At 42.7% G+C, this 27,245-nt stretch overlaps 2 protein-coding genes and 1 pseudogene across 2 annotated transcripts; 2 read left to right on the forward strand and 1 right to left on the reverse strand.

The window, feature by feature from the left end:
* Window positions 1-8,601: 8,601 nt before the first annotated feature.
* On the reverse strand, window positions 8,602-10,510 carry LOC147454815 (zeaxanthin 7,8(7',8')-cleavage dioxygenase, chromoplastic pseudogene; annotated as a pseudogene).
* An 11,680-nt stretch (window positions 10,511-22,190) lies between these two features.
* On the forward strand, window positions 22,191-24,451 carry LOC147454816 (uncharacterized). Its single transcript, XM_086517075.1, has 2 exons — window positions 22,191-23,266; window positions 23,455-24,451. Exons 1-2 carry the CDS (start codon window positions 22,191-22,193, stop codon window positions 24,449-24,451), a joined length of 2,073 nt encoding a protein of 690 aa, XP_086373201.1.
* Window positions 24,452-25,834: 1,383 nt separating this feature from the next.
* Window positions 25,835-26,395, forward strand: LOC147454817 (uncharacterized). The gene has a single exon (XM_086517076.1). The coding sequence runs from the start codon at window positions 25,835-25,837 to the stop codon at window positions 26,393-26,395; it is 561 nt and encodes a 186-aa protein (XP_086373202.1).
* Window positions 26,396-27,245: the final 850 nt, after the last annotated feature.

Below are 27,245 nucleotides of genomic sequence, written 5' to 3' on the forward strand. Positions count from 1 at the left end.
GCTAGAGAAGAGGCAAAGGGGTTTTGTCCACTACATGCACTATCATGTAGACGTGGGTCTGTAGATTTCTTGTACCCACAAATATAGATATTGACCAATAAAGACGAGATTGTAACCCGGTGGTTCTGATCTCCGTGCACCTCTAGACCGAGGTGTGCGGGGATTGGACATGACTAGAGAATGTGAGGTAAAAAGAGAGAGAGAGAGAGAGAGAGAGAGAGAGAGAGAGAGAGAGAGAGAGAGAGAGAGAGAGAGAGAGAGAGAGATAAGACGAAGAATGCTAATAGCATATTAAATTTGTTGTCCAGGTTATAAGATTCCCGAGATGAAGCAAGAAAGATTTTGCGAAACTTGGGGATGGATTACAATTCTATCCACGCTTGTCCTAATGACTGCATTATTTTCAGAGGGGAATACATAGACATGGAGAAGTGTCCGAAATGTGATTCCGAAAGATATCGAGTAGATCTCCACGGGACAAAAATTCCACAAAAGGTTTTGCGACATTTTCCTCTGCTTCCTCGCATCAAGCATTTCTTCGAATGTAAGTCCATGGCCGCCCTAGCATCATGGCATGAGGAGAATAAATCTTCGGATGGTGTGCTACGAAATCCTGCAGATTGCGCAGCCTGGAAACATATAGATGGAACATGGTTGGATTTTGCCAGGGAAGCTCGAAATTTACGCTTAGGCCTGGCTATGGATGGCGTAAATCCATTTGGTCAAAGATCAACATCTTACAGTGTATGGTCCGTTGTCATCGTCAACTACAACATTCCCCCGTGGTTGACTACGAAGAAGGGGCACCTATGGCTAAGCTTGATTGTGCCAGGGCGATATAAAGTGGGGAATATGGATGTGTATCTTCGTCCACTATTGGAAGAGCTACAACAATTGTGGATTGGCATAGAGGTGGTGGATATGAGCCGACACACAGGACGACGGAATGCTTTGATCAGAGGCATTCTAATGTGGACCATGCATGACTATCCCGGGCTAACAGAATGCTCAGGTGATCTATTGACACTCCTCACTCAGACACTGTAAATCTTGTTTTTTCCCATAGTTGATCTATTATCATGTGTATACATGCAGGGCTTCAAACAAGCGGATACAGAGCATGTGTCACATGTGGACCTAGACTGAATGCACGTAGGGCGCCCTCACTGAAGAAGCAAATCTACGAAGGTCATCAAGCGTATCTTCCAGAGAATCATGTGTTACGCGACGGCTTTTTGGGAAGAGATCCACCAAGGATGTCTGCACAAGCATGGTTAGAGCAGAAGGAGATGTGCGATGACGGATTGCCTCCAGGGATGAAGAGACTATCTCTATGGTACGAGTTGCCATACTGGCCCCGACTCATGATCAATCACTTGCTCGATCCAATGCACATATTCAAGAATGTGGGTAATCTACTATGGGACCATTTGACCGGCAAGAAAGATACTTTGGGAGCCAGAGTTGACCTTAGAAATGTGGATCGTATGGAGCAATATTGGCCGCAAACAGCGTCTGATGGATCGATAAAACTCCCTAAAGCACCATGGATTTTCACAGGAGCCCAAGAACGCAAAGTAAAAGAGACCATTCGTTCTTTGCGGACCCCCACTGGCGTAATGCACTCGCTCCGAACGTGTTTTACTAAAGAAGGAAAGCTTACCGGTTTGAAGTCACACGATTGGCATAAAATGTGTCAGCTACGTTCATGGTGGACTTTAATATCATTGCATAAAATGTGGACTTTAATATCATTGCTGCACATACTTTACAGTTTATTTTACCGGTTGCCATTGAGGGATGTTTGTCTCTCGACATCTGTAACACAATCTACAAACTTGCAAAGCTGGTGCAATGGATCTCACAAAAGGAGATCAACGTAGACTCCATACCATTCGCCAAACTAAATGCTGCGGAGCTTGTGTGCATGTTTGAGAAACATTTTCCTACTACCATGCTAACCATTCAGGTGCATCTTCTTGTTCACATAGTTGATGAGGTGGAAATAGCTGGCACAGTTCATTCCAGATGGATGTTCTTCTTAGAACGTTTCATGAAAACGCTTAAGGGATATGTGTGTCAAACGGCACGTCCGGAGGGTAGCATGGTAGAAGGTTGGTTGGTATCGGAGTCCCTAGTGTACATTGGAGAGTGGCTAGACGGATTTGATAAAGCCCGGGACACGCTATGGCCAACCATAGATGATGAGCGCATATCTGGGATTGTCATGTGCAATCTCGATGTTGAGAAGAAGATGACGGAAGATCTAGAGGCTAAAATCAACCGATTTTGCATGCTTCACAATCCAACGATGCAAACGTGGATTTCACAATATGAGGATGCAAAGCAAGAGCGACAAAGGGCACGAATCGAGTGGAGACGGGGAAGATGACCACCGATGCACTATCCGACGGTTTTGGAGAGCCTACCAACCTTCATGAGCTTAAGATGGTTGCACAACCGATTGAAAAGCGCACAACAATGCGGTGACGAAGTGACTGAGGAAGAGTGGGAGTACTCTCGGGGTTGCGCTACCAAGGTAAGTTTGCAATGTACGACTAGCAAGTGACTTTATTTATAAACGTTTGAATGGCCACTCATAATCTTTGTTCGTTGTAGTATAAGTCATACATAGCAGCATGGTGTAAAGGTCGACATTTTAGGGTGGAATGAATCGACAAAAAGCGTTTTACTCAAGATTGTGGAATCATGGCAAAATTTGAACAGTCTAGTCGACGACGTTCCTCTGATGCAGATCCTGTGGTGGCGGAACTCACTTACTTCGGCACGCTGCAAGAGATTTTGAGGATCGATTACAGAGGATTTTTTGTCGACTTGTTCGACGTGCAATGGTTCAAGATAATCATGGAGGGTCGCAACGCTACTGTGCGTAGAGGAGAGTCTGGTTTTCTTGAGGTGGATTCTACTAAGAAATGGACTGACCTAAGAGACACTTTCGTACCACCCGAGCATTGTGAACAAGTAAGTATGTAAATAGTTAACATCCCCCTTTTACAAGTTATGTGCTTGAAAGCTCTCATGTAAGTTATGTGACTCTGGCAGGTAATATTTCATCCTACAAAGTCTACATCAAACTGGTGGTACGTCATAGAGGTAGCCCCTCGTAGTGCAAGGACGTATGAAGGCTACCATGTGCGAATCACAACAGCATCAATGGAGGAGATCAGAGAAGATGCTCAATCAGAAGCCGCTGCGGTGGTGCCAGACGAGCATCAAGATGCTACTACTCTATATGGGGTGCATGCAGAGGAGCTACAAAATGAAACAGAGGATAGGTGTTTAAACGGAGAGCTCTATATAGATATAGGAAGCTATGCTGAGTTATGCGAGGATGAGAGAGAGATCTCTTAAAGCCACAAATATTGTATTTGAACAATTTTGCTCCGTGTTGTAAAAGCTCTGGCTCTCTAAGTACCTTCCATGGTGTATAACGCTCTTTTCTACTCGCGCTCACATCTTTTGATTGAAAATTCTAAGTTTTCGACTTGCCTCTTCTATCACTCAATTCATTGCGTCATTGTATTTATATGCGTCATTACGTCATTGTATTTAATGGTCTTTGCGTCATTGTCTACTCTATTCATTCAATATTAAGTTTAAATATTCGTGTGTTTAATGCAGGTATGGATGATGAGGAGTTTCTTTCTTCTTTGTCACAAGCGTTCCGAAGAGCAAAAAGCAATCAAGAATGGGTGGAACAGGCCAGATTGGCTGGCCAAAGAAGATTGGAAGAATGCAAAGAAAGCAGCGCGCGAGAATCCCAACAAGTGGAAGCAACAAAAGGATGCAGCCAGAGCGCGAGTAGAGGTAGGGCGCTCGCACCACTTGGGGAGCGGTGGATGGGCATCATTTGAGGCTGATTTTGTAAGTGTTTTCGCATTGCTCTTTATGTTCGATAGTTTAGGGTTTATGAGTTTTTTAATTCTAACATAATGAAATCTTTGTATGTTTTGACAGCGGTCGATGACAGGACGTGATCCCACACCGTACGAGCGCGAGTACGCAGGCAGGAAGGGCTTAAACGCCCTGATGGACATTCTCAGTTCTCGCGGCGGCATGGTTAGTATTAGGGTTTACTCTTTTCTATTTTTTGTATTGTTTTATAAATGTCGTTATATGTTTATACTTACTGAAAGCTATCTTATTGTCTTTTTTTGCAGAATCCGACAGATACGCCGCTTGGACGCGATGAGACGTCTGACTAGACGACGTCAGTTTAGCCGTAGCTAGATAGCATTAGTTTAGGGTTTCGCATAGCTTATGTATCATGAGACGGATTTTATACGTCTTTTTGAACCATGTATATTATTACATTTGTCACCGCATTTTCTTTTGCCAATCAATTCTTTATGCCTATGATGTTGTACAATTGTCATTATTACATTTTCCAATCAATTCATTTTGCCTATGATGTGTACAATTGTCAATTTTGCAAACAATGCGTCTTGTGGGTGACTATTTTGGGTCTATTATCTACCCTTGCACTTTTTTTAAAAAGTGAATCAAGTACAATATGGTTGATGGGTGGTAGGGCATTCAATGCCCTGTCACCAAAAAAAAATTCTCTCGGGCGTCGCTATAACCGTCGCTATTTATGGCTCTGCAGCGTCGCTATAGTCTTCTGTGTAAACGTCGCTATAACCGTCGCTATGAGCGTCGCTATATAGAGACGCTCATAGCGACGCTTATAGCGACGCTCGTAGCGAATCTCGTAGCGACGCCGGGGGTTATAAAAACCCAGTGTATTTTCATCGCTAACAGCGTCACAAGAGCACACAACCTCTTGTAGTGTTAGAGACATGCAAAGCACAAAGACAAACAACCTCATGCTAAAACCCCTTTGGTAGATCTTGAATTCTCGCTTCATGTTCAATGATAACCAATATGCTGATGTAACAATGAGATGATGTGTAGTTGAAGAGAGACCTAAGTTTGTAGTGCATACTTTTGTCATGCCACCCCACTGCATCTTGGGACCTTGTGCGATGTTTTAGAACACCATGTGTGATGACAAGGCCACAAGCTCTTCAATACCACAAACCTTGGCACTATGATACCAGTCTTAGGATCAATACTATGGTGGGTGGTAGCCAGTACCAACCATGGGAGAAAGGGAGAGAACAAGCAGGAGAGAGAGAGAGAGAGAGGGCAGAAAAAAATCACATGCTATGATTATTGAAGAACCTTTGTACATGATCTATGTAACTAGACTACCCACTCTTTTTTTACCATGCAAACTCCAAAAAAGGAGTGGTGTACTTGTTTGTATCTATCTACCACACAAATAGTTTCTCATGAGCTTGAAACTGAACAAATGTCCTTCCACATGGGAAGATTACTAAGCAAAGGGACCTTGTGAGTTAGATCCTACTTATTTTCCTAGAGACCACACAAAAATGACCAGCTATTATGGGTATGCTAGTAATGGTCCTCTATCTATCATGACAATGAATCCAAATGCATGATCACCATAGCATGAAGAGGTAAGAAAGTTGCCATGTAAGCTCATATGTGTGTAAAGGACCAGTAGCTACATCCATGGAATCAAATAAAAATGCATCAACTTCGCAACAACCATAAACCAAAAATCTTACCATACATCCTCAAGAGAGAATCAAAAATTGTATCCAATGCACCATGACCACAACTCAATAATAAGGAAGGTTAAAACAAGGCAATATGACCACCTTGATCCCGTGTGTTGTATGCAATCAAGGGATGAATTCTCATTCAAGAATCTTGTCAAGCGCTTGATGTCCTTTTATTAATGCATTGCATGGGACTATCATACCCATGACAACATCACTCTCTACACTCAATCTTGTCAAGCACTTGATGTCCTTTTATTAATGCATTGCATGGGACTATCATACCCATGACAACATCACTCTCTACACTCAATCTCTACATACAAGAAGCCTCTTAGATGCCTTTTTATAGATGTATAACAACACGCATGCAGTGCTTAGTTTTATCTTTTACAAGATTTTCTTGCTACAGCTAACTCTATAGATTAACAATCACCTCTATTCTATTCTAGCAATTCCCTTTTACACTTAATGCTCCCTAAATCAACCAAGCCCGGCCCATCAAGTTGCTTAATGTTTGCTACTTATTGTCTTATATGTTCTTTGCAAATTCCATTTTGATCCACTTTCTAGATATATATTGCAATGAATGCACTCTCAAGAGATGACATGTCAAACAAGAAACTCCTAAGGCATAAAACACATTGTGTTGAAAGAAACCTTTGTTTGGTACAATTTTCTACCGGCTCTCTCAAGGAATGCCCACACAATTGACATAGGTCACTTGCTTCAAGACAACTCTTTAAATTGATTACTTCACTCAACTTCATCAAGGCTTGAATTACTATGTGCTAACTTTTATTAGCATTGCAAAGTTTGCCTTTAATCTACAATGTGGTACATATACATAGTGATCTCTATATATTTTGTGTTGAGCTTTTCATCTCCAAAAAATGTTATCATATTTTGAGATTGAGAGTTTTACCAGCCTTCATTTTTAGCTAGAAACTCAGAGCCACCCTCGTAGGTCAACCAATAGCTCTATTACCAATTTTTGAAGATGGAAGCAAGTACACAGGGGAGATAGAGAGAGAGGAAAAATAGAACACTGTGTTGGTGAATTTCTACCCCATGGAATGCACCTTGTAGTTATGTAGGTGTATCATGTGTCCTCGACATGAGAGTATATTATAAGTCATATCAGTTATAGATTTATGCTTATAGGAGGATCTGAATTCAATTTTTAGAAAAAGTTATAGGCCGTTTATGAAGAAGGAAGGGTAGTGATATTCCCATCCCTAAAACATGTAAATGAGGGTTTTAATTAGGTTCTAGTTGCACGTGATATAGAGGTGTTTGTAAGGTGCATCCTTGAGATTGCTGCCTATGATCCACTATGTTGGTGGATTGGTACCTACAACTTTCTACAAGATACTGTAGCTCCTTATTCACTATGTATAAGAAATCTTCAATAAATTGGTTTTCAATAAGGTTAGTGATTAGCAAGCATCTCAGACCTAACATCATATTAGCCTTTATGCCCAAGAGACGATCCACCCAATAGTGGGCACATCCTACATAAAACAAAATAATCAATGTAGGATAAACAATCCATCCTAACAATAGGGGGTAACTCTCCAAGAACTTGCACCAATTTATAGCCCTATATGATGGCATCTACTTGAGCTCGTTGAAAATCTAGGATAGATAACCCCACAACAGGCGAAGTATACATCATATTAAACAAGCAACATAGTGGAGTGATTGTGGATTGATGCATGCCAAAAAACGAGCAATGTTTCAATCATTTGCACTAACTTTAACCACCCAAGGATGGCTCCTAACAAAGCCACTTCGTTTAGGGATCGACAACCTAGGAGGAGGTGAACTAGCGGCATCTACAAAAGCCAACGAGGCTGAAGAAAAAGTAGTAACTCATCTCATTAGTAGGAGTGATGCTCCATGAACGCACACCAACCTAAACTTCTTGAAGGATGGTATCTTTCCGAGCAAGTTAGCAAAAGGATAGACCACCAATGAGGAGGTGAAGTACACATCTAATAAATAAGCAATATGGTGGAGTTTATGAGGAGAAATCTGTCCTAACAGTAAGTTGTATTCTCTAAGAACTTGCACCAACATAGACCCCCTTAAGGATGGTGCCTACCCAAGTCATTTGGCAAGAGGATAGACCACATAGAAGGAGGTAAACTATGCATAAAAAGAATAAGAAGGAGAAGCAATTCATCCCAATAATATGGGTAATCCTTGAGCTTGTTGCATCAACCTAATTGTCTCTCAAGGATCAATCATACCCTAACGATCCAAGAGTGAACTATTAACCATCATAACTAATAAGTTGGATCGGTGAGTGACAGACTAGGCCCACCAAGATTACATATTGAGAATTTTTTAGCAAGTCATTTTAACTATATTAACATTGCAATAAGCTAGCGTAAATGACATTTTATAAAAAACATGATCACATACCTAAGATGCTTGTTTAAAAGAATCCAAGTAGCTATGCTCTAAGCAAGACTTGTTTTATACAACAATTGAAAATTATCTTAATGTACATTTTCAATGTAGGCTTGTTAAAGAACATGAATTATATACTAGTGCTAGCCCAAAATAAGCAAAAAAAAAGCAATTTTTTCTAAAAAAACTTTGAAGGAATCGCCATTATATACCCATGTGGAGAGATGTGAGAGAGGAATGAAGGCATGTATGGATTGATTCACACACCAGAGAGAGAGAGAGAGAGAGAGAGAGAGAGAGAGAGAGAGAGAGAGAGAGAGAGAGAGAGAGAGAGAGAGAGGTATTAGAGAACTATATATTTCTTTGGACATTTTCATACATATTCAAGCTTGCTTCCTTTTATAAATGGAATTGTTTAAATTAAAGCAACATAATATTATGTCCTTTAAAGTATTAAGGAAGATTTACTCGTTGGTAACCTACATTTATTTGTCTTCAATTCCAATTCCGTGGAAAAGTCACCTATCAATTAAACAAAGATTTTAGTATCTTGCTTTTTAAGTTGTGAATGAGCTAACAAAGAGGCCATGGAAGCCATAGGGAATTTGGGATCCAATGGAAAAATCACGTATCAAACTAAAAAAATTTAGCATCTTGCTTTTGCAATTGTGATGCACTAACAACGAGGCTATGGAAACCATAGGGAATAGGAGATGACATGCTAATGGCAGTGAAAAATTTAGCTATCAAACTAAAATATTCTAGCATCTTGGTTTTGTAGTTGTGATGCACTAACAAAGAGGCTATGGAAACCGTAGGGAACGCGAGTTGGCATGGAAATGGCAGCAACTATGGCTAGAGTAGGAGATTGAGCATCCATGATAACCAGTTTTGAGCAATTTTTCACTTCATCATGAACATACGTGACAAGGTATCCATCATCCTCATGTAACGATGAGTTTGAAGGATTGGGTACAAAAAAGGGTTCGCTTCCATAGCAATTTTCTCCAAACGTTCGCCTTCCAACAATACATGGCTCATTAGTGCTATCAACAGATTGATCATTAATAAGACCTTGTGGGTTGCTGATACAAGGTGCCTCTAAATCTACTTTACACACCCCTGAGTATTTGGGCCATGGCCCATAAGTACATAAGTAAACAAATCTTGTTTTCTGGCCAAGATAATTCTCATTTATCCTTCCCATGTCAATATTAGCATGACTTACTTTCTCACTTCTTATTTTGCCCGTCTTTAGATTAAACCTAAACTTGGTTAGCCTACTTTGTATCTTCTCCATATCTGTGAATACAAGCGCTAATGGTTGAATGACACAACCCACCATTACAACCTCATCATCTTCTTCCCATGCATTCAAAAAGTGCATGCAAGTGCCAAAGTTGGGTGGGCACTCAAACCATTTCATGTTGGATTGATTATCATCATATCTTGGTAGAATTCCCACTCTAGGCCGCTTCTTCTCGTCAATGACAATAGGGGAACCTCCTTTGATCAAATTGTGCAATCTAAACATGATTTGGTGCTCGTAGAAAATGGCATAGTTCTTTGATATTGCAAAATCATGCAGCAATGTGGGCTCTGTGATTGTAATAGGGATTTCTTTCAACTTTTCTCCATTGCAGGTAACTCTATAGTATCTCAAATACGGTGGGATTAACAAGTTGTAACTAAAAGAGAACATCTCATTAGTCATAGGATCCACTTTTGGATGAGCACTCATGCTTGACTTCAGCTTACCTCCAAAATCAAATCTACCCACAGTGTGAATGTCTCCATCATTGGACAAATGAAGGCAATGAGGCTTGTCTTCTTCAGACATTGCAAGAACCTTGTTGTTGAAGTATACTAGACCAGCATTGGCAGAGCCAAACCCTTTCGATATGTCAATGATGCCGGTAATATGCCTAAGCAGTAGTACAAGTAGCTTTGCAATGCCCTTAAGTCCATTGAGCTCTCCAATTGGCCTAACAAAGAGGGGCCTCTTAGCAACTTCTTCGCAGACAAAACGGTTAGTGCGTATGTATCGGCATGCATGCACTGCACTCCCATTATTGATAGTGACAGCATGTATCATGCCATCTCCATCAAAGTAGTGGTAGTTAGAGGCCGGGGGGTGCAAGGGGTTAGGTCCATTGCGAAGGAAGACGCCAGTGAGGGAGGGAGGGATGGTGCCTTCAATGTGGGGGCAGGGAGTAGGGGGGGACTCATGGGAGAGAGGGGCAAAGTTGGAAGAGAGGTAGATATTAGGGGAATGGGGGGCAGTGTGAATGAGCGCCTGAAAGATGGTGCTAATGTGGGAGAAGGGCGAGCGAGGGTGGCCGTTATTAGAAGAGTGGGGTGGTGGGTTGGCGGCATGGTGTCGAGAGCAAGCAAGCGGCGAGGATCTCCTTGGCGCGGGTATGGGACAGGCAGGAGGAATAGGCAGAGCTGCCATTACGACAGTGTGCGCGAGGGAGAGAGAGAGAGAGAGAGAGTTGGGGGTGGGGGGGGGGGTGGGGGGGGCGGCGGGGGACGCACGCTGTTGTGTACGAATGGGAGCCGGTGGGGTCTTTTATAGAAGAGCGACCCGCAATGCATACGCAAAAGCACATGGCATTTAGTAACAAGACCACGTCTCGACACGTTGTATGTAAAGTAGGCCCAATAAAACCTAGCACTCAAGGAGTAGTAAAACTGCTCCTCTTATGACCCCCTCTACACTTCTTAACTGTTGGCTAGCACTTTATCTTTAGCCGCACCTCTTATGCCTCCTCCTAACTTACTCGCATTGTTTACAACAACATGGTGTTTTTTTTAGAGGGGAAAATCCTAGCTAGATTTCAAGCTTGTCTTGAGGAAACTTGACATACTTTCACTCGTTTATCATAATGCCAGAAAGTCCTTAATCCCAACTAGATTTCAACCTCTTCTAGAAGAAAACTGGCAAAATTTTACATGTTTTATGTAAAAGACGATGATTCCTTGAGTTTCAACGCAAAACATGGGGGAAATTTCATTGTGTCCTTTCTCTCATCTTTTCTCTATACCATCTAATGCACCTTGGATGCCTTTTCCTCGTGGCATAAGGAAAGGGATTTGAGGCCCTGGTGTGGGGAATCCGAAGCAAGAAAAGAGACCAACCCACCCCCCACCTCTCTCTCTCTCTCTCTCTCAAGGGAGCTCCCTCCCCTCCCTGTCTATAGGATGGGCCACACACTTGTTGGTTGTAAAGGTTATTATTGGTATCCCTTGCAACCAAAATAGTCTCTTTCTCCTCTTGCTTTCATGAACCACGGATCAAAAGTCAAGATTCACCAATTCTTTTCAAACAATTGCTCATTTTCACCTTAAAATTCTACAGCATTTGTTGGTTTTTTCAAGAAGGGCTTAAAAATTTATGTATTTTTTCAAACTTGCAGTTGGTGGACAAGATTACTGGCACCATCCTCAAGAAAAGAGACTAACGCCAAGGTCAAGTTGTGTCTTCCGTTATCGGTGGACAAGATTACTTCCATCCTCAAGAAAAGTGACTAAGACGGCTCCCCTATAAGCCATTTAAAGGCGCTTTTGGAGGGCTTACAAACTGCTAAACAAGATCCCATAGCTGCTCTCGAGACTTTCAAAATTAGAGAATTTATCGATTGAACTGACATATAAGTTGCATCTTTTTTGCAAGCGGGTGCCTCAACCAGCCTCCACATTGTTGATTCGCCTTTTCCATGGGCTACAGCGAGTGAACCGACGTGCAGATACCGATTGTGAGATGATAGACCGTTTCAGCCATCCTACCCCTGAAAGGGTGTATGGGGGACGCTCTAACACGAGCAAGATTTTGATGCCAATCATTTTTTATTTTCCTATGACATGGAATCAAGGCCCCATAAAGTTCAGGGTAAAACAAGTACCATAAATATTTTATAAAATGGAATTATTTTCTTGCGCAATCCAAATAGTTTCAACATTTAACATTTGTCAATGAGTGCTAGCTCAATCGGTAGAGCAAGAGCCCCTTGTGTCTAAGGTCTTGGGTTCAAACCCCCTTGACAGCTCGTGTGACGTGATGAAGCCCTTACAGGATGTTCCCTTGTCCATATGATGGGTTGGCCAACCTTATCTGGCCACGAAGACTCACCTTAAGAGTCGGAATGCCTCCACCTACTGGGGTTGGGTGTATGTGTTCTAATTTCAAACTTGTACCTTTGATTGCTGGAGAGCCTAGTCTTCAATAACAACACACATACCTCTAAATCCGTTGAGAACTTGGGGATGCATAACTAGAAGCAAAAGAATTCTTTGGCAATGCCAGCATCATATGTTTGTGTATGCGGACACATGGAAACACCCTCAAGTTTGAAAAATGCAAGGCCATACTGAAAGATTTGTACAATTTGAAAATCAAATCAGAAAGGTATTTTGGGAGTTTAAAGAGTATTTCATTAATTTTCGTAAGATTTCATTGTTTTTTGTTCAAAGGAGCTAGCTTGGCTGGTTGAGTCTTTGTTCTTTCGTGACCCAGGTCATGGGTTCAAAGGCGACCAAATGACCCTGTGCATTCATAAAGACATTCGTATCGATTCGCACGGGATGTGTGCGATTTGTAAAAAAAAAAAGATTTTATTGTTTCCACTACCTTCCTTTTCATGGTGAACAGTTAAATTATTTGTTTGGCAATGGGTCTTTTCATTTCAAAGCTTTATATATTTTCATAAATACATGATTTGATTTCCCTTTAGTTTTAAATGTGAGAAAATTCCAGCTTGAATTCCCAAACTTCGTTGAGAACCTGGATCTTTTCCTATCCTTTTCGTTCACTTTACAAGTCTAAGCCTAAAAGTCATCAGAAGTGTCAATTCATGAACTTTACACATCATGCATTACGAACGCTAACCTTGGTTATCAATTAACCTTGAGCTACTACCAAGGATTAATTAAAATTAAAGGGAATCTCTTTTTGTAAGGTAAGACATTATTCTATGGCATCCCCATGCACATCACGTTGATTGTGTGCTTGATAAAAGAGGTGAGCACAAATGCTATCATATCAATTTTAAACTGCGTGTTTATTGACACGTGCATTGTATGCTATCTATACTAATAGATAAAAGAGGAGGGGATTCCGGCCCCCCCTTGCCACGTGGCGACTCCTCAAGAGTCAGGCGACCTCAGTCGGGCGGGCTATTTCAAAAAAATCGTAAATACATCATCGCTAGCCGCCTACTCAAGATGGTGCGCCCGACGATGCCAGGTCAATCAATGCGGGCAAGAGAGAGAGAGAGAGAGAGAGAGAGAGAGAGAGAGAGAGAGAGAGAGAGGGGGGGGGAGGTCCTGTTCCTCATCGTCATCCTCAAGAGAGAGAGAGAGAGGGGGGGGAGGTCCTGCTCCTCATCGTCATCCTCAAGAGAGAGAGAGAGAGAGAGAGAGAGAGAGAGAGAGAGGTCTGCCACGCTCTCCCCAAGAGAGAGAGAGAGAGGTCCTCATCGTCATCCTCAAGAGAGAGAGAGAGAGAGAGGTCTGCCACGCTCTCATCGTCATCCGAGAGAGAGAGAGAGAGAGAGAGAGAGAGAGAGAGAGAGAGAGAGAGGTCTGCCACACTCTCATCGTCATCCTCAAGAGAGAGAGAGAGAGAGGTCCTCGTCGCCATCCTCATCCTCCACGCTGCAGCTACTCACCACATTGCGATCGGCATCCTCCACGCAACACGTTGTTGACGCATCACCATATCGCCATTGCATCCTCCACGCTGCTAACGCTGCTGCAGCTACTTTGAAGGCGGCTACTGCACCACCGGGAGACGAAGGTGGACGAAGGCGGCTACTGCACCACCGGACTGCGGTGACTTGCGTCCTCAACTCGCGGCCTACGGTGACCTGCGGCTCCTCAACTCGCGGACTGCGGCTCACACCAGCTGTTGCAGGTAGCGCTCTCTCTCTCTCTCTCTCTCTCTCTCTCTCTCTCTCTCTCTCTTTGTATCCACCCTGCCATGTGTCATTCCTGCGCCCTGTCACCCTACGCCCCTGTGGGCATGGTCTGAGAACGTCCGAGAACGCATGAAATGAAATGTAATGTTATATCGTCCTTGTGGGCATGAAATGAGAATGTCTGTGTGTGTGTGTGTGTGTTAGAGAGAGAGAGAGAGAGAGTCTCATTTTCGAGCCACTACAATGTTCCGGAAAATACCGCCAATACCCTCAATATTTTGCCCTTCAAAATTTCCAAAATACCCTCAGTTACGTGATTCCAGAGAAGGCTGATCGTCTATCAATACAATATGCTAAAACTAGAATTTGTGTTGGCTATGTAGGCTTTGGAGATGAATTGCTTCATTATTTTAAGACAAATTTGTGTTGGTTATGTAGGCTTTGGAGATGAATTGCTTCGTTATTTTAAGACATGGTTGCCCTTTTTTTTTTTCTCTTTTAAAGATAATTTGTGACAAATTACGTGATTCCCGAGATGATTTTTTTTTTTGTAGCTTTCCATAAGAAGGCTTTGGAGATGAATTGCTTCATTATTTTAAGACACGATGCCTTTTTTTTAACAGATAATTGTGACAAATTACATGTTAAGCATTAAAAAACGGATCTTAATTGTCACAAAAGAATAAAGATTTAAAAATCTTGAACAGTCCAATCAAAATAGATACAAGGGTACTTTCGGGAATTTTGAAATTTAAGGGGTATTTTGGGAATTAGCACAAAAAGTGCTTGAGGACCTTCTTGTCCGAGATGTCAAGGGGGGAGAGAGAGAGAGAGAGAGAGAGTTGTGGGCTGTTTTTTGTTGCGATTGACCCTCGCAAGGGTGCATTGATCGTAAGATATGTCCAATAGCAGGGTCAGGAACCTTTGAGCTATTTTGAGCAGATGCGAAGTGAGGACATCTCTCCAAATGATGATATTGATAGTCTTGCACTGTAAGAGGGGTCATTTATAGACCTTGGTCCTTCGAAGATTCCTACCTAGGATGTCGTCTCTTGGAATGCACTGATTGCGGGAAATGTCCAGCTTGAAGTGGCCAATAAGCCAATATTTGCGGACGCCCATGAAGTTGCCAATCACGGCCCACACCTACTGTGTGTCAATGCCCTTGATATTCCACTCGAATGCCTTGCCACATGTATAAGCGTTGCCACTACCCTCCTCTATAGCCCGTAGGCGTACGTATATTCTCTATTGTGGTAGCCGCCGGCTAAATGACCACCAAAGAACCCTAAAGAGATTTTCCTCTTTCCCCTCTTCAACATCCTTGGCTACTCACAATCGTCAACAGTCAAGGAGAGCTGAGTTCTAAGCTAGATACAAGGAGAAGATGGTAGAGAGAGCATTCTCTGGGGAGATGGATGAAGTAGGGTTATAGGTGAAGCTTCAATGGAGGAGGGTGTTGGGTCCAGCTTGAGGATCGCAAGGGTTGGGGATGGGAAAGAGCGTGAAGGTGCTGACATAGTCGTCCATAAGAGAAGCATGGGAGGGTGGTATTAAGGATGGTGTAGGAGTAGCGATGATGGAGCTGGTCCATTTCTAGAAGCTTCTCGGCTATGAAGGGGTAGGGTGTTGCTGTGGAGGTCATGGTGGACTTTTCCACACAGCCTAATTTTTGGACTTGGCCATCCACTGGATGGGAGCTTTGAACCACTGATTGCAACCAGTATTTGTGGATGCCCACGAAGTCCCCCATCACGGTCCACACCTTCCACTCAAATGCCTTGCCACATGTATTAGTGTTGCCACTATCCTCCTTTATCGCATGCAGACATACGTATATTCTCTATTACGATAGCCGCCGACTAAATGCCCGTTCAATAACCGAAAGAGGTTTTCCTCCTACTTCTCTTCAAAACATCAGACAGAACTCCATCTCGATGTTGGGTGCTACTCTCGCACAAACGACCATGAGTACATGTATGAGTGCTACGTCACAGATGTTGTAGAACTATAGAGAGAAAGAGAGAAGAAGAAGACAGGTTTTAAAGTTGCAGGCTCAATCCCATGAGACCTCAAGGATCAACAAGAGTTGAACTCACAGATGCGAAGAAGCTTTGGGTTGTTTTCGGCTGATGCGAAGCGAGGGTGTTGCTTTAAATGCAATCACATACGTTTGCATCTTGAGGGCAAGGGTCACGGTCACAAAGCTCTAGGTTGTTTTTAACAAATGCAAAGAGAGGGCATATCTCCAAATGCATGAACCTTGAAGGTATGTGGCATCACACAAGATGCTCATATGGGAAAAAAAATAATGATAATATTGTAAAATTGGGGTCGTTGAAAGAAAACGTCGTGCTTGGCACTACCTTGGTCGACATGTATCCCAAATGTGGTGCACTTCATAAAGCACAAAAAGTGCACGAGGAGATTCCTACCTAGGATGTCGTCTCTTGGAATGCACTGATTGCAGGAAATTTCCACCTTGAAGTGGCCAATATAACATTTCATTTCATCTCCCTCCTCTCCACGTGAGATTGAGACTATGAGTTATCGTCATCAATGCCCGAGGATGTTCGGCATGCAACGGTGACCACAGAACCTCATGCCCCTGCACCCGCCCCTCATAGCTCTCAGCATGGCGCAGTGTTGACCACCAACTCTCACACAGGCTCGCCATTGTAGCCTTCCTTTATCCTCCCAGCTACTGCAGCAGTGCACGCCATCCTCCTCTCGGCTGCTCCTCATCGCCATCGTCATTTTTGTGGGCTCATCACACAAGATGCTGATATGGGAAAAAAAAAATCATGATAATATTGTGAAATTGGGGTCGTTGAAAGAAAACGTCGTTCTTGGCACTACCTTGGTCGACATGTATCCCAAATGTGGTGCACTTCATAAAGCACAAAAAGTGCACGAGGAGATTCCTACCTAGGATGTTGTCTCTTGGAATGCACTGATTGCGGGAAATGTCCAGCTTGAAGTGGCCAATATAACATTTCATTTCATCTCCCTCCTCTCCACGTGAGATTGAGACTGTGAGTTATCGTCATCAATGCCCGAGGATGTTCGGCATGCAGCGGTGACCACAGAACCTCATGCCCCCGCACCTGCCCCTCACAGCTCTCAACATGGCGCAGTGTTGACCACCGACTTTCACGCAGGCTCGCCATTGCAGCCTTCCTTCATCCTCCCGGCTACTGCAGTAGTGCACGCCATCCTCCTCCGGGCTACTGAAGCAGTGCACGCGGGCTGTCATCGCTCCTCATCGTCATCGTCATTTTTGTGGCCTCATCGCCATCTGAGCCGACTACTGCAGCAGCACACGCGGGCTTGACATCCTCCTCCCGGCTACTGCAGCAGCGTCATCGTCATCTTTGCGGGCTCTCATAGACCTTGGCCCTTTGAAGACGTTTAATATAACATTTCGTTTTGTTTCATTTCATCTCCCTCCTCTCCACGTGAGATTGAGTCTGTGAGTCAGTGTTCAGGAAAAATGTGTTTCAGCTTAATATCGTGCTGTTTTCAATTTCCAAAATGCCGCTTAAGCGCAAGGGGAAAAGGAGAAATTCCGCCCTGAAATAAAGAAAATTTTATAAAATTAGGCTATCACTTGAGTTTTAAATTGGATCAGAGCCCTATGTGAGTAGGGCTAAGCACTGCACAACAAGCCAAATAAATTAAAGTGTACCTCACTCGCAGATTGGAACAACTACCACCGGACACTAGGTGACACTCTTAGGACAATAGGATACTCTTAATAGTTGATACCAATAGCAGGGTTAGGAAGATTTGAGCTATTTTGAGCAGATGCAAAGTGAGGACACCTCTCCAAATGAAATGATGTGGGCAAAAGATGATATTGGTAGTCTTGCATTGTAAGAGGGGTCATGAAATAGCCCTGGCTGTGAGATTAAATATCTCCAAAGATAAAGAGATTGGCAGGTTTTGAGTGGAAGCTTGATTGTCTATCAATTCGTGTGTGTGTGTGAGAGAGAGAGAGATGAAATGAAATGTTATATTAAACATCTTCCGAAGGCCAAAATTGATACAATCTACAATGTTTGGATGCATCCTCATCTACTAAAATCTTCGTCATCAATGCCCGAGGATGTTCGGCGTGCAGCGATGACCACCAAACCTCATGCCCCCGCACCCGTCCCTCACAGCTCTCAGCATGGCGCAGTGTTGACCACCGACTCTCACGCAGCGCAGGCTCGCCATTGCAGCCTTCCTTCCTCCTCCTCGCTACTGCAGCAGTGCACGCGGGCTGTCAATGCTACTCATCGCCATCGTCACTTATAGACCTTGGCCCTTCGAAGACGTTTAATATAACATTTCATTTCATCTCCCTCCTCTCCACGTGAGATTGAGACTGTGAGTTATCGTCATCAATGCCCGAGGATGTTCGGCATGCAGCGGTGACCACAGAACCTCATGCCCCCGCACCTGCCCCTCACAGCTCTCAGCATGGCGCAGTGTTGACCACTGACTCTCACGCAGGCTCACCATTGCAGCCTTTCTTCATCCTCCCGGATACTGCAACAGCGCACGCCATCCTCCTCCCGGCTACTATAGCAGCGCACGCGGGCTATCATCGCTCCTCATCGCCATCGTCATTTCTGTGGGCTCATCGCCATCTGAGCTGCCTACTGCAGCAGCGCATGCAGGCTCGACATCCTCCTCCCGGCTATTGCAATAGTGTCATCGTCATCTCTACGGGCTCTCATAGACCTTGGCCCTTTGAAGATGTTTAATATAACATTTCATTTGATCTCCCTCCTCTCCACGTGAGATTGAGTCTGTGAGTCAGTGTTCAGGAAAAATGTGTTTCAGCTTAATATCGTGCTGTTTTCAATTTCCAAAATGCCGCTTGAGCGCAAGGGGAAAAGGAGAAATTTCGCCCCGAAATAGAGAAAATTTTAGAAAATTAGGCTATCGTTTGAGTTTTAAAATGGATCAGAGTTCTATGTGAGTAGGACTAAGCACTGCACAACAAGACAAATAAATTAAAGTATACCTCACTCGCAGATTGGAACAGCTACCACCGGACACTAGGTGACACTCTTAACAGTTGAGGGTTTGAGATAAGCGCTGACAACATCTTGAGCGCACTCTGTACCACCGGACACTAGGTGACACTCTTAGAACAATATGACACTCTTAACACTCGAGGGTTTGAGATATGGCAGCGGATATCACCCTGAAAAACCTCTTGGTGGTGTGAGCTACACTTTTTGAAATGCTAAAAGTTTAGGTTGGAATCCCCTCCATTTGGTGCTTGGTTTTCCAAAGTCTACCAACAGTTACAAAAAATAGGTCATCAAAAGTAATGTTTGGTCTCATAGACCTTGGCCCTTTGAAGACGCCTGGGGCAGTCACTTTTTAGAATGTGTATGCTATCACGTGAGTTAACCGGAGAGGATTATTAAAAGATCAAAATGTATCAAAATGTATACATACAAAGGGGGGTGGGGGTCTTTTAAATAGGCACGTAGTGTAAATATAGTATGTATATTGAGGTATTATTAATAACCTCTTGAACGCACATGATATAGGAAGCTTTTGATAAGTGAGCGCCCCGGGTGAAGACGTTTAATATAACATTTCCTTTTGTTTTATTTCATACCCCTCCTCTCCACGTGAGATTGAGACTGTGAGTCAGTGTTCGGGAAAAGGTGAAATTCCGCCCTTGAATTCTAGCATTGCCTTGGTCGACATGTATGCAAAATGCCATGCACTTCATAAAGCACAAAAGGTGCTTTCAATGAGCTCAATCTATGGGATGTCGTCTCTTGGAGTGCACTCATTGTGGGATATGAGAGAGAGAGAGAGAGAGAGAGAGAGAGAGAGAGAGAGAGAGAGAGAGAGAGAGAGAGGGATGGGGCAGCCGCTCTCTTGGCCCTAACCAAGTTAGGCATATCCCACAATCAGTACATTCCAAGAGACGACATCCTACACACAGGCTTTGGCTATTGCTCTCTCTATGGCCACCTTGCGCCATAGAGAGGGAGGTATAGAGAGGTGGATAGGGGAAAAATAGAGAGACAAATAGATAGAGAGAAAAACATGTATAACCCGGTGCTAAATATATATCTTATTCTTTCTTACAGTAATGGAGCACATGCTTACCTCTGAAGGAGATTCTTCGAAGGTGATATTTTCTACCCCAGAGAGAGACACAAGCAAAAATTTACAAAATGCCAAGCGTGTTGCCCGAGGTGGGGATGGACCTGCAAAGAAGAAAATTGTAGATGAAATAGGTATCATCCACACAGTATGCTCCAAAATTCAAGCCTCATGTGAGAGAGCGGAGGCATCACAGGTTTCCTATAGAGAGAGCATTCACTGGTTGAGCCATTCACAATATGAGCAAGGGGTTTATCTTCATCATTTAGAGGAGCGGATGCAGCTACAGATCAATGGTATTTTGCAGCAGCAGAGTTCAGTGCAAGGACAACTTTCTCGCATAGAAAACAAACAGGCAAAAATCATGAGTCTCTTGGAGAGGTCCCTTCTTGACAAGGATAGCATGGATTTCAAAAGCATTGTGCCTGAATTATGAAGTACTAGCAACAAATTGACCGCCGTAGCAGTACAACATACTAGAGGTGTTTCGAAGTTAGATCTATCTCAAACAAGCTCCATGCATTGGTAACGACCCATTGGCCCAAGAAGGGGATTAATGTCGTTGGAGATGTTCCATCCACTTCAAAGCAGGGCAACCCTTACAAGAAGTGAATTATGTAATCGATAGTAATACTCACTTCTTTCTCATTTATAGGCTTAGCGGATCTATATTTTGGTGGCTTTGGGGATATTGACTACATTTTGGGGGAGTGGATACCAATTTGCTCACGACTCTTGGTTGTCTTCTTTGGATACTACATTCTCAGAGGATCTCCATAATTGTAGTATTTTTGTTGCCACTGTGTCTTTTGGGTCACAGCTCCCATTTCCCGCCCCCCCTCGCCCTCTCTCTCTCTCTCTCTCTCTCTCTCTCTCTCTCTCTCTCTCTCTCTCTCTCTCTCTCTCTCTTTTCTCTCAAGTTATGCTGCAGTGAAACTCTCTCTCTCTCCCTCTCTCTCTCTCTCAAGTTATGTTGCAGTGAATCTCTCCTCTCCCTCTCTCTCTCTCTCTCTCTCTCTCTCTCTCTCTCTCTCTCTCTCTCTCTCTCAAGTTATGTAGCAGTGAATCTCTCTCTCCCTCTCTCTCTCTCTCTCTCTCTCTCTCTCTCAAGTTATGTAGCAGTGAATCTCTCTCTCCCTCCCTCCCTCTCTCTCTCTCTCTCTCTCTCTCTCTCACACACACACACACACACACACACACACACACACACACACACACACACACACACACACATACACTCACACACACACACACACAAAGTACTCTAGGTGTGTGCAATGTCTGACTTCTTTCTAGGTATGACAAATGTGAAGCACTTCATAAAGCACAAAAAGTTGGAGAGAGCTTCCTATATAGGATGCCATCTCTTTGAATGCATTGATTGCCAGATATGCCCAATTTGGGTAGGGTCAAGAAGCTCTGGGCTATTTTTGGCAGATGCAAAGCGAGAGTGTCTCTCCCAATGTAATCACATGCACACCATTTCCAATGTGGTATTTGCTTTTGATTGCGTAAACGGAATGTACACAACAATCCAAGCCTCAATGCAACTCTACCAACTCAAATGGGGACCTGTCACCATGGTAACTCTTCATAATGAAGCACTTCGGGCCTGATTTGGATGCACCTTTGAATCCGTCTTGAGCAAAGGTTGCCAATGGTCAATAATGGGTGGACCATAATGGGTTAACTTGGCACATCTGCATCAACTGCGAGAATCCGGTTGACGTGCAGACTAGCGCGTTGTAACCGCAGTGGAAACTTGCCAGCTGAAACTCAGGCCTTAACCGACAATCGTCAATGGGCTAATGGGATGGACTCGCTCCCCCAACTATATCCTTAGTAGTAGTTAGATCAGATATAGAGAGACAGATATAGAAGTATATAGACATTTACCATGTGGGTTGGCAAGCCTCCTCTCACTGACTCCCTCAAAGAAAGATAGACATAGTTGGGAAATCCTTTCTTCTCCATACTCTCTTCTTAATTCTCTAAATACTAACCTGTATATATCTATGAGTACTTATAAGAGTTCTTTTTTGGATAGATGGCTATTGGTCCAAAGGTGTTTTCTCCTGGACATGCAAGACGTAGTAGGATATGTCAAGCCTCTTGAGCTATGCGATGTGCAGCAGCGCGAGATAGAGTTCGACGTTCTCTGGGTGAGATTGATGTGCCTCGCTTGGAAGATTGCCAGCATTTGATAAACGTGAATCGATGCAATGAATTTCCTCAGGGAAGGATTTCTTTGGATGTAGATAACGAGTCAATTCTCTCGCAAAGTTATGTAGGGATTGAAGTGGAAGACAATTTGGAAGCCAATAATGGAGATGTTCTTGAGGAGCTTGTAATTGTCTCCAGAGAGGGAGATCACTTTAAAGTTGAGACACTTTGCCTATTTATCACCTACTTATATTATGAGACCACTTCCTTGATGCATATCTCTATGTTTTCTATTTCTCATGAAAAGTGTATTCTTCACAACATAGGCAACTTGGATTTTGCACGTTCCTTTTGTGGTGCTTTAGCTTGGAAAACAGAAGCAAAGACCATTCGCACATTTGTGGGGAAGAGTTGTTGCAACTCAGGAAATGTTTCTTTGCCGCCATTAAGTGAACCTCCTTTAGAATTAAGGGAATTGATGCACGGACGTAATACTAGAAGTAGAAAATTCTTGAAACATATCAGAGCATACAATAGTGTGTTGGCATTTGCTTCTTTGGGAGCTCATATAGATGAATCTCTCTACCAAAGAAAAGGAATCTATACCTTCAAGGTGCATGGATCTATTTATCATAACATTGGTCCATTGATGCCAGAAGAGCGATCAGGTCAAATCCCTCGCTTTGCTCAGTTGTATTTTTTTGACACTGAGAATGAGTTGCAAAACAGGATGAGTCATGTTTCTAAACTCAAATCAGATGTTTTGGAAAGCTTGCAATCGATGATGCATCGAGTAAATCCGTATGTTCAAGCTTTTAGGGGGTTTGCTACAATGGTCCAAACTTCCAATATTCCGGAGATTAGGATGGTCATTACTGAGAAGCGTACAAATGGCTGGCAATATGTTGCTCCAACAAGTGTGGAAGTTGCTGCAATCATGTCTGGTCAGGGTGAAGAGACCAACATTGGCCATCGTGATATTGTGTTGAATCTTTTGGGTGGTGGTCTAAAAAGAATCTCAAATTTCCATAGGTCATACATGCCTCTATTATATGTGTTGCTATTTCCAAATGGTGAAGAAGGTTGGAATCCTTACATACCCCAAGTGAACAGAGAGGAAGTAAGCAGAGAGCGAGTAAATGGAACTACAAAATATATTTCTACAAGTATAGATTGCAAATTAGAGATGACACGTCACAATGTCTTTTACGTGGTGGTAGGCTACTGCAACAATATATTGTTGATGCATATAGTTGTATGGAGGAGTTGAGGCTTTTGTGGGTTCATAATCATCAAAGTGAACTTCGCAGTGAGGTGTATCAAGGCTTGATAGATATGGTTGGAGCAAGAGATGGAACAAGGGATGATAGAGAACTGTTATTGGGTGCTAATGTTGGAAGAAGGGTTGTATTGCCTTCTTCGTATGCTGGTGGCCCTCGCTATATGCACCAGCTGTACCAGGATGCCATGGCAATTGTACGCAAGAGAGGAAAACCTGATCTCTTCATTACATTCACATGCAATCCTGGATGGAAGGAGATACAGGATGCATTACTGCCTGGACAGACATCCAATGATCGTCATGATCTTACTGCCCGTGTTTTCTACCATAAGTTCAAGGATTTGATGGGCTTGCTGATTAAGAGAGATATTTTTGGTAAGGTCATTGGACACATTTCTATGATTGAGTTCCAAAAGAGAGGCCTTCCTCATGCTCACATTCTATTGATACTTGCATCTAAGCATAAGCCAACAGAGACATATCATTATGATAAGATTGTGTGTGTGGAGCTTCCTGATAAAGTAATGTTTCCACAGTTGTATGATGTTATCAGTCGGTGTAATGTGCATGGCCCGTGTGGAAACTTGAATAAGAATGCTCCATGTATGAAAGATGGGAAGTGCAGGTTTAAATATCCTCTAAGATTCAGCACATCGACTATTGTGGCTAGGGATGGATATCCAACGTACATGAGGAGGGATGATGGAAATTACACTGTTCGTAATAAAGTGCAAATGAGTAATAAATGGATTGTTCCATCCAATCCATTTTTGTCAATAAGGTACAATGCACATATCAATGTGGAGGTTTTCTCCACTATATCCGCTGTGAAATATCTCTACAAGTATGTGTCTAAGGGACATGACAGGGTCACTGTTGTTCTACAAGATAGTGAAGGGCTTCTAAATGAAGTTACAAACTATCTTAATGCTTGATATGTATCAGCATCTGAGGCTATTTGGAGTATACTTGGGTTTCACATGCATCAAGAGAAACCTGACATACAACGGCTCGAAGTTCACTTGCCTCATCAAAATCAAGTCATCTTTAGCGACAGAGCGACTATACAGAGTGTGGTGGAGGGAGAGGTCAGCAAAAAGACAACGCTCACTGAGTGGTTTGTTGCAAATCAACAATATCCAGAGGCCAACGATTTTTTGTACATAGACTTCCCAACAAAGTGGGTTTGGAAGCCAGTAAGTAGAACATGGACTCAAAGACAGATTGGTGACATGATTGGAAGAATGTACCACATTGTTCCCAATGCTGGAAATTTGTAGTATTTGCGTATGTTACTCAACATGTGCAAAGGATGTAGGTCTTTTGAGGATATTAGAACCTTCAATGGACGAGTATGTGACACATTAAAGAGACATGTAATGCATGAGGATTACTGCACGTTGATGATGAATGGTTTCTTTGTTTGGAAGAAGCTTCTTTTCAACAAATAGGGCAACAATTGCGCCTACTTTTTGTAGTCATTTTGGTTTTTTGTGAACCAATACATCCTGGTGAAGGAGATTTCTGAGGACCATGTATATCATATGAGGGTTCGCACAAACGATGCAAATATCCACATGGCACAAAACCAAGCTTTGTCAAACTTTGAGACAATGCTTCAACACTATGGAAAGAGGCTCTCCAATTATTCTGGAATGCCCCAGGTGGATCACACCTTGCAAATTATGAGTGAGCATGGAGTGCTTGCTGAAGAGTTCATGTATAACAGAGAGGAACAAAGAGTATTGTCTGCTCGAATGTAATCATCTTTCAATGTTGGGCAAAGGGAAGCTTACAATCGGTTTTTACAAGCAGATGGCATGAGCAGAGGGACTGTTTTTTTCTTGGATGGGCCAGGTGGAACGGGAAAGACTTATCTCTACAATGCATTGCTCTCTCGGATACGTGGAGAGTCAAAAGTTTCTTTGGCATGTGCATCGTCCGGGATTGCAGCACAGCTTCTTGACAACAGAAGGATTGCACACTCTAGATTCAAGATCCCTATTGATATAACTTCTGAGTCCACATGTAACATTAAAGTAAACAGACAGCTTGCTGAGCTGTTGCAAATGAGTTCACTGATCATATGGGATGAAGCCCCCATGGCTCATAGACAGGCTTTTGAGGCTCTTGATAAGACACTAAGAGATGTCATGAAAAATGACATGTTGTTTGGTGGAAAGGTTCTCCTCCTTGGTGGTGATTTTAGACAAATATTACTTGTTGTGCGTAAAGGGGGAAGAGAAGACATTGTTAATGCATCTTTGCACCACTCATACATTTGACAACGTACAGAAATCATGCATCTAACACAGAATATGCGAGTGGTCAATTGTTTAAGTAATGTTATTGAAAGAGAGTTTGTGCAATGGACACTTGATATTGGTAATGGCGATGTTTGTGATGGGGACATACTTGATAATGTGGCCCTGCTAGCCTGCATGATGCTATCACAAAATAATTTGCAAGCATTGGTTGCTTGCATATATAGAGACCTTGAAACACAGACTTGCCATGCAACCTTTTTCAAGGATAGAGCAATTTTGGCTCCACGGAACAAGGAGGTGGATACTATGAACAATTTGGGCTTGCAGCAATTTCCTAGTACTTATAAGGAATATGTAAGTGCGGACTTAGTGTGTGAATCAAATTGTGATAGCATTTTATTCACAAGTGAGTTTGTAAATAGTTTAGATCCAGTTATGTTGCTTCGCAATTTGGATCCAAGAAGTGTTCTTTGTAATGGGACACGCTTGATTTGTAAGCAATTCCACAGCAAAGTGATTGAAGCAAAAATGATTACAGGGTCACATGCAGGAAATGCAGTGTTCATTCCAGGGATTGATTTTCTCATGGGATCTAGAGAAGGTCTCCCTTGATTTGAGACGCCGCCAATTTCCCCTACATTGTGCTTTTGGGATGACAATCAACAAGGCGCAAGGCCAAACATTGGGAGTTCTTGGATTGTATCTCCCAACACCTGTTTTCACCCATGGTCAACTGTATGTGGCAATGTCTCATGTGAGATCCTCTTCTGCCATCAAGGTTGTGGTTGGTGATAGTCACTTAACAAGCATTAGTAGACATGGAGATCAAAGAACATACACTTCTAACATTGTCTACAAAGAGGTGTTGCAATTGACCTGCCCCCTGCCACCCCCTTGCCATGGGGTTTAACGTGGCTGGATATGTTTCATCCAATAAAAAAGCACGGTGACTCTCGCAACTATTTCTTTGTCATTTATAAGCTTATATAGTATCTTCTTATGAAACATGGTGTAGCCTCAAGCAAGGTATATTCGCTGAAAAAATTGACTAAGATTTATTAGTGCTGAGAGATTTATGATTCATGTGCTTTTTGATGAATTTCTAATCCTTTATGTATATGTATATGTATATGTATGAATGAAGATGGATCCTAATGCCTCTGTGACTTACACACTAGGGAGACGACCTCGACACGTCCGAGGTAAAATATTGTATATGTGTTTTTGTGACATTTCTATACTTTAAAGAATTTAAATCTCACAGTCAACGATTATGTATTAGATCCACCATTATGGAGGGGTCCACCAATCATAGCCATGCAGGTGATTCATCTACTCGAGGACTTGGATGTAGCAAGGTAACAATGTTGATGTTGATATAGTAAAGTAATAGCTTTGTGTATCAAAATATCTATCTATACTATTAGCTTTTTGTTTGGCTATAGATCACAATATTACCATA

This window comes from Adiantum capillus-veneris, chromosome 7 (assembly GCF_014529385.1).
Source record: "Adiantum capillus-veneris isolate H3 chromosome 7, ASM1452938v2, whole genome shotgun sequence".
NCBI lineage: Eukaryota > Viridiplantae > Streptophyta > Polypodiopsida > Polypodiales > Pteridaceae > Adiantum > Adiantum capillus-veneris.

Coding starts and splice junctions, on each gene's coding strand:
- LOC147454816 (XM_086517075.1), top strand. CDS start 22,191: ATGCGATGTGCAGCAGCGCGAGATAGAGTTCGACGTTCTCTGGGTGAG. Junction 23,267..23,454: donor AGAATCTCAAATTTCCATAG/GTCATACATGCC, acceptor ACGTGGTGGTAG/GCTACTGCAACAATATATTG.
- LOC147454817 (XM_086517076.1), top strand. CDS start 25,835: ATGCGAGTGGTCAATTGTTTAAGTAATGTTATTGAAAGAGAGTTTGTG.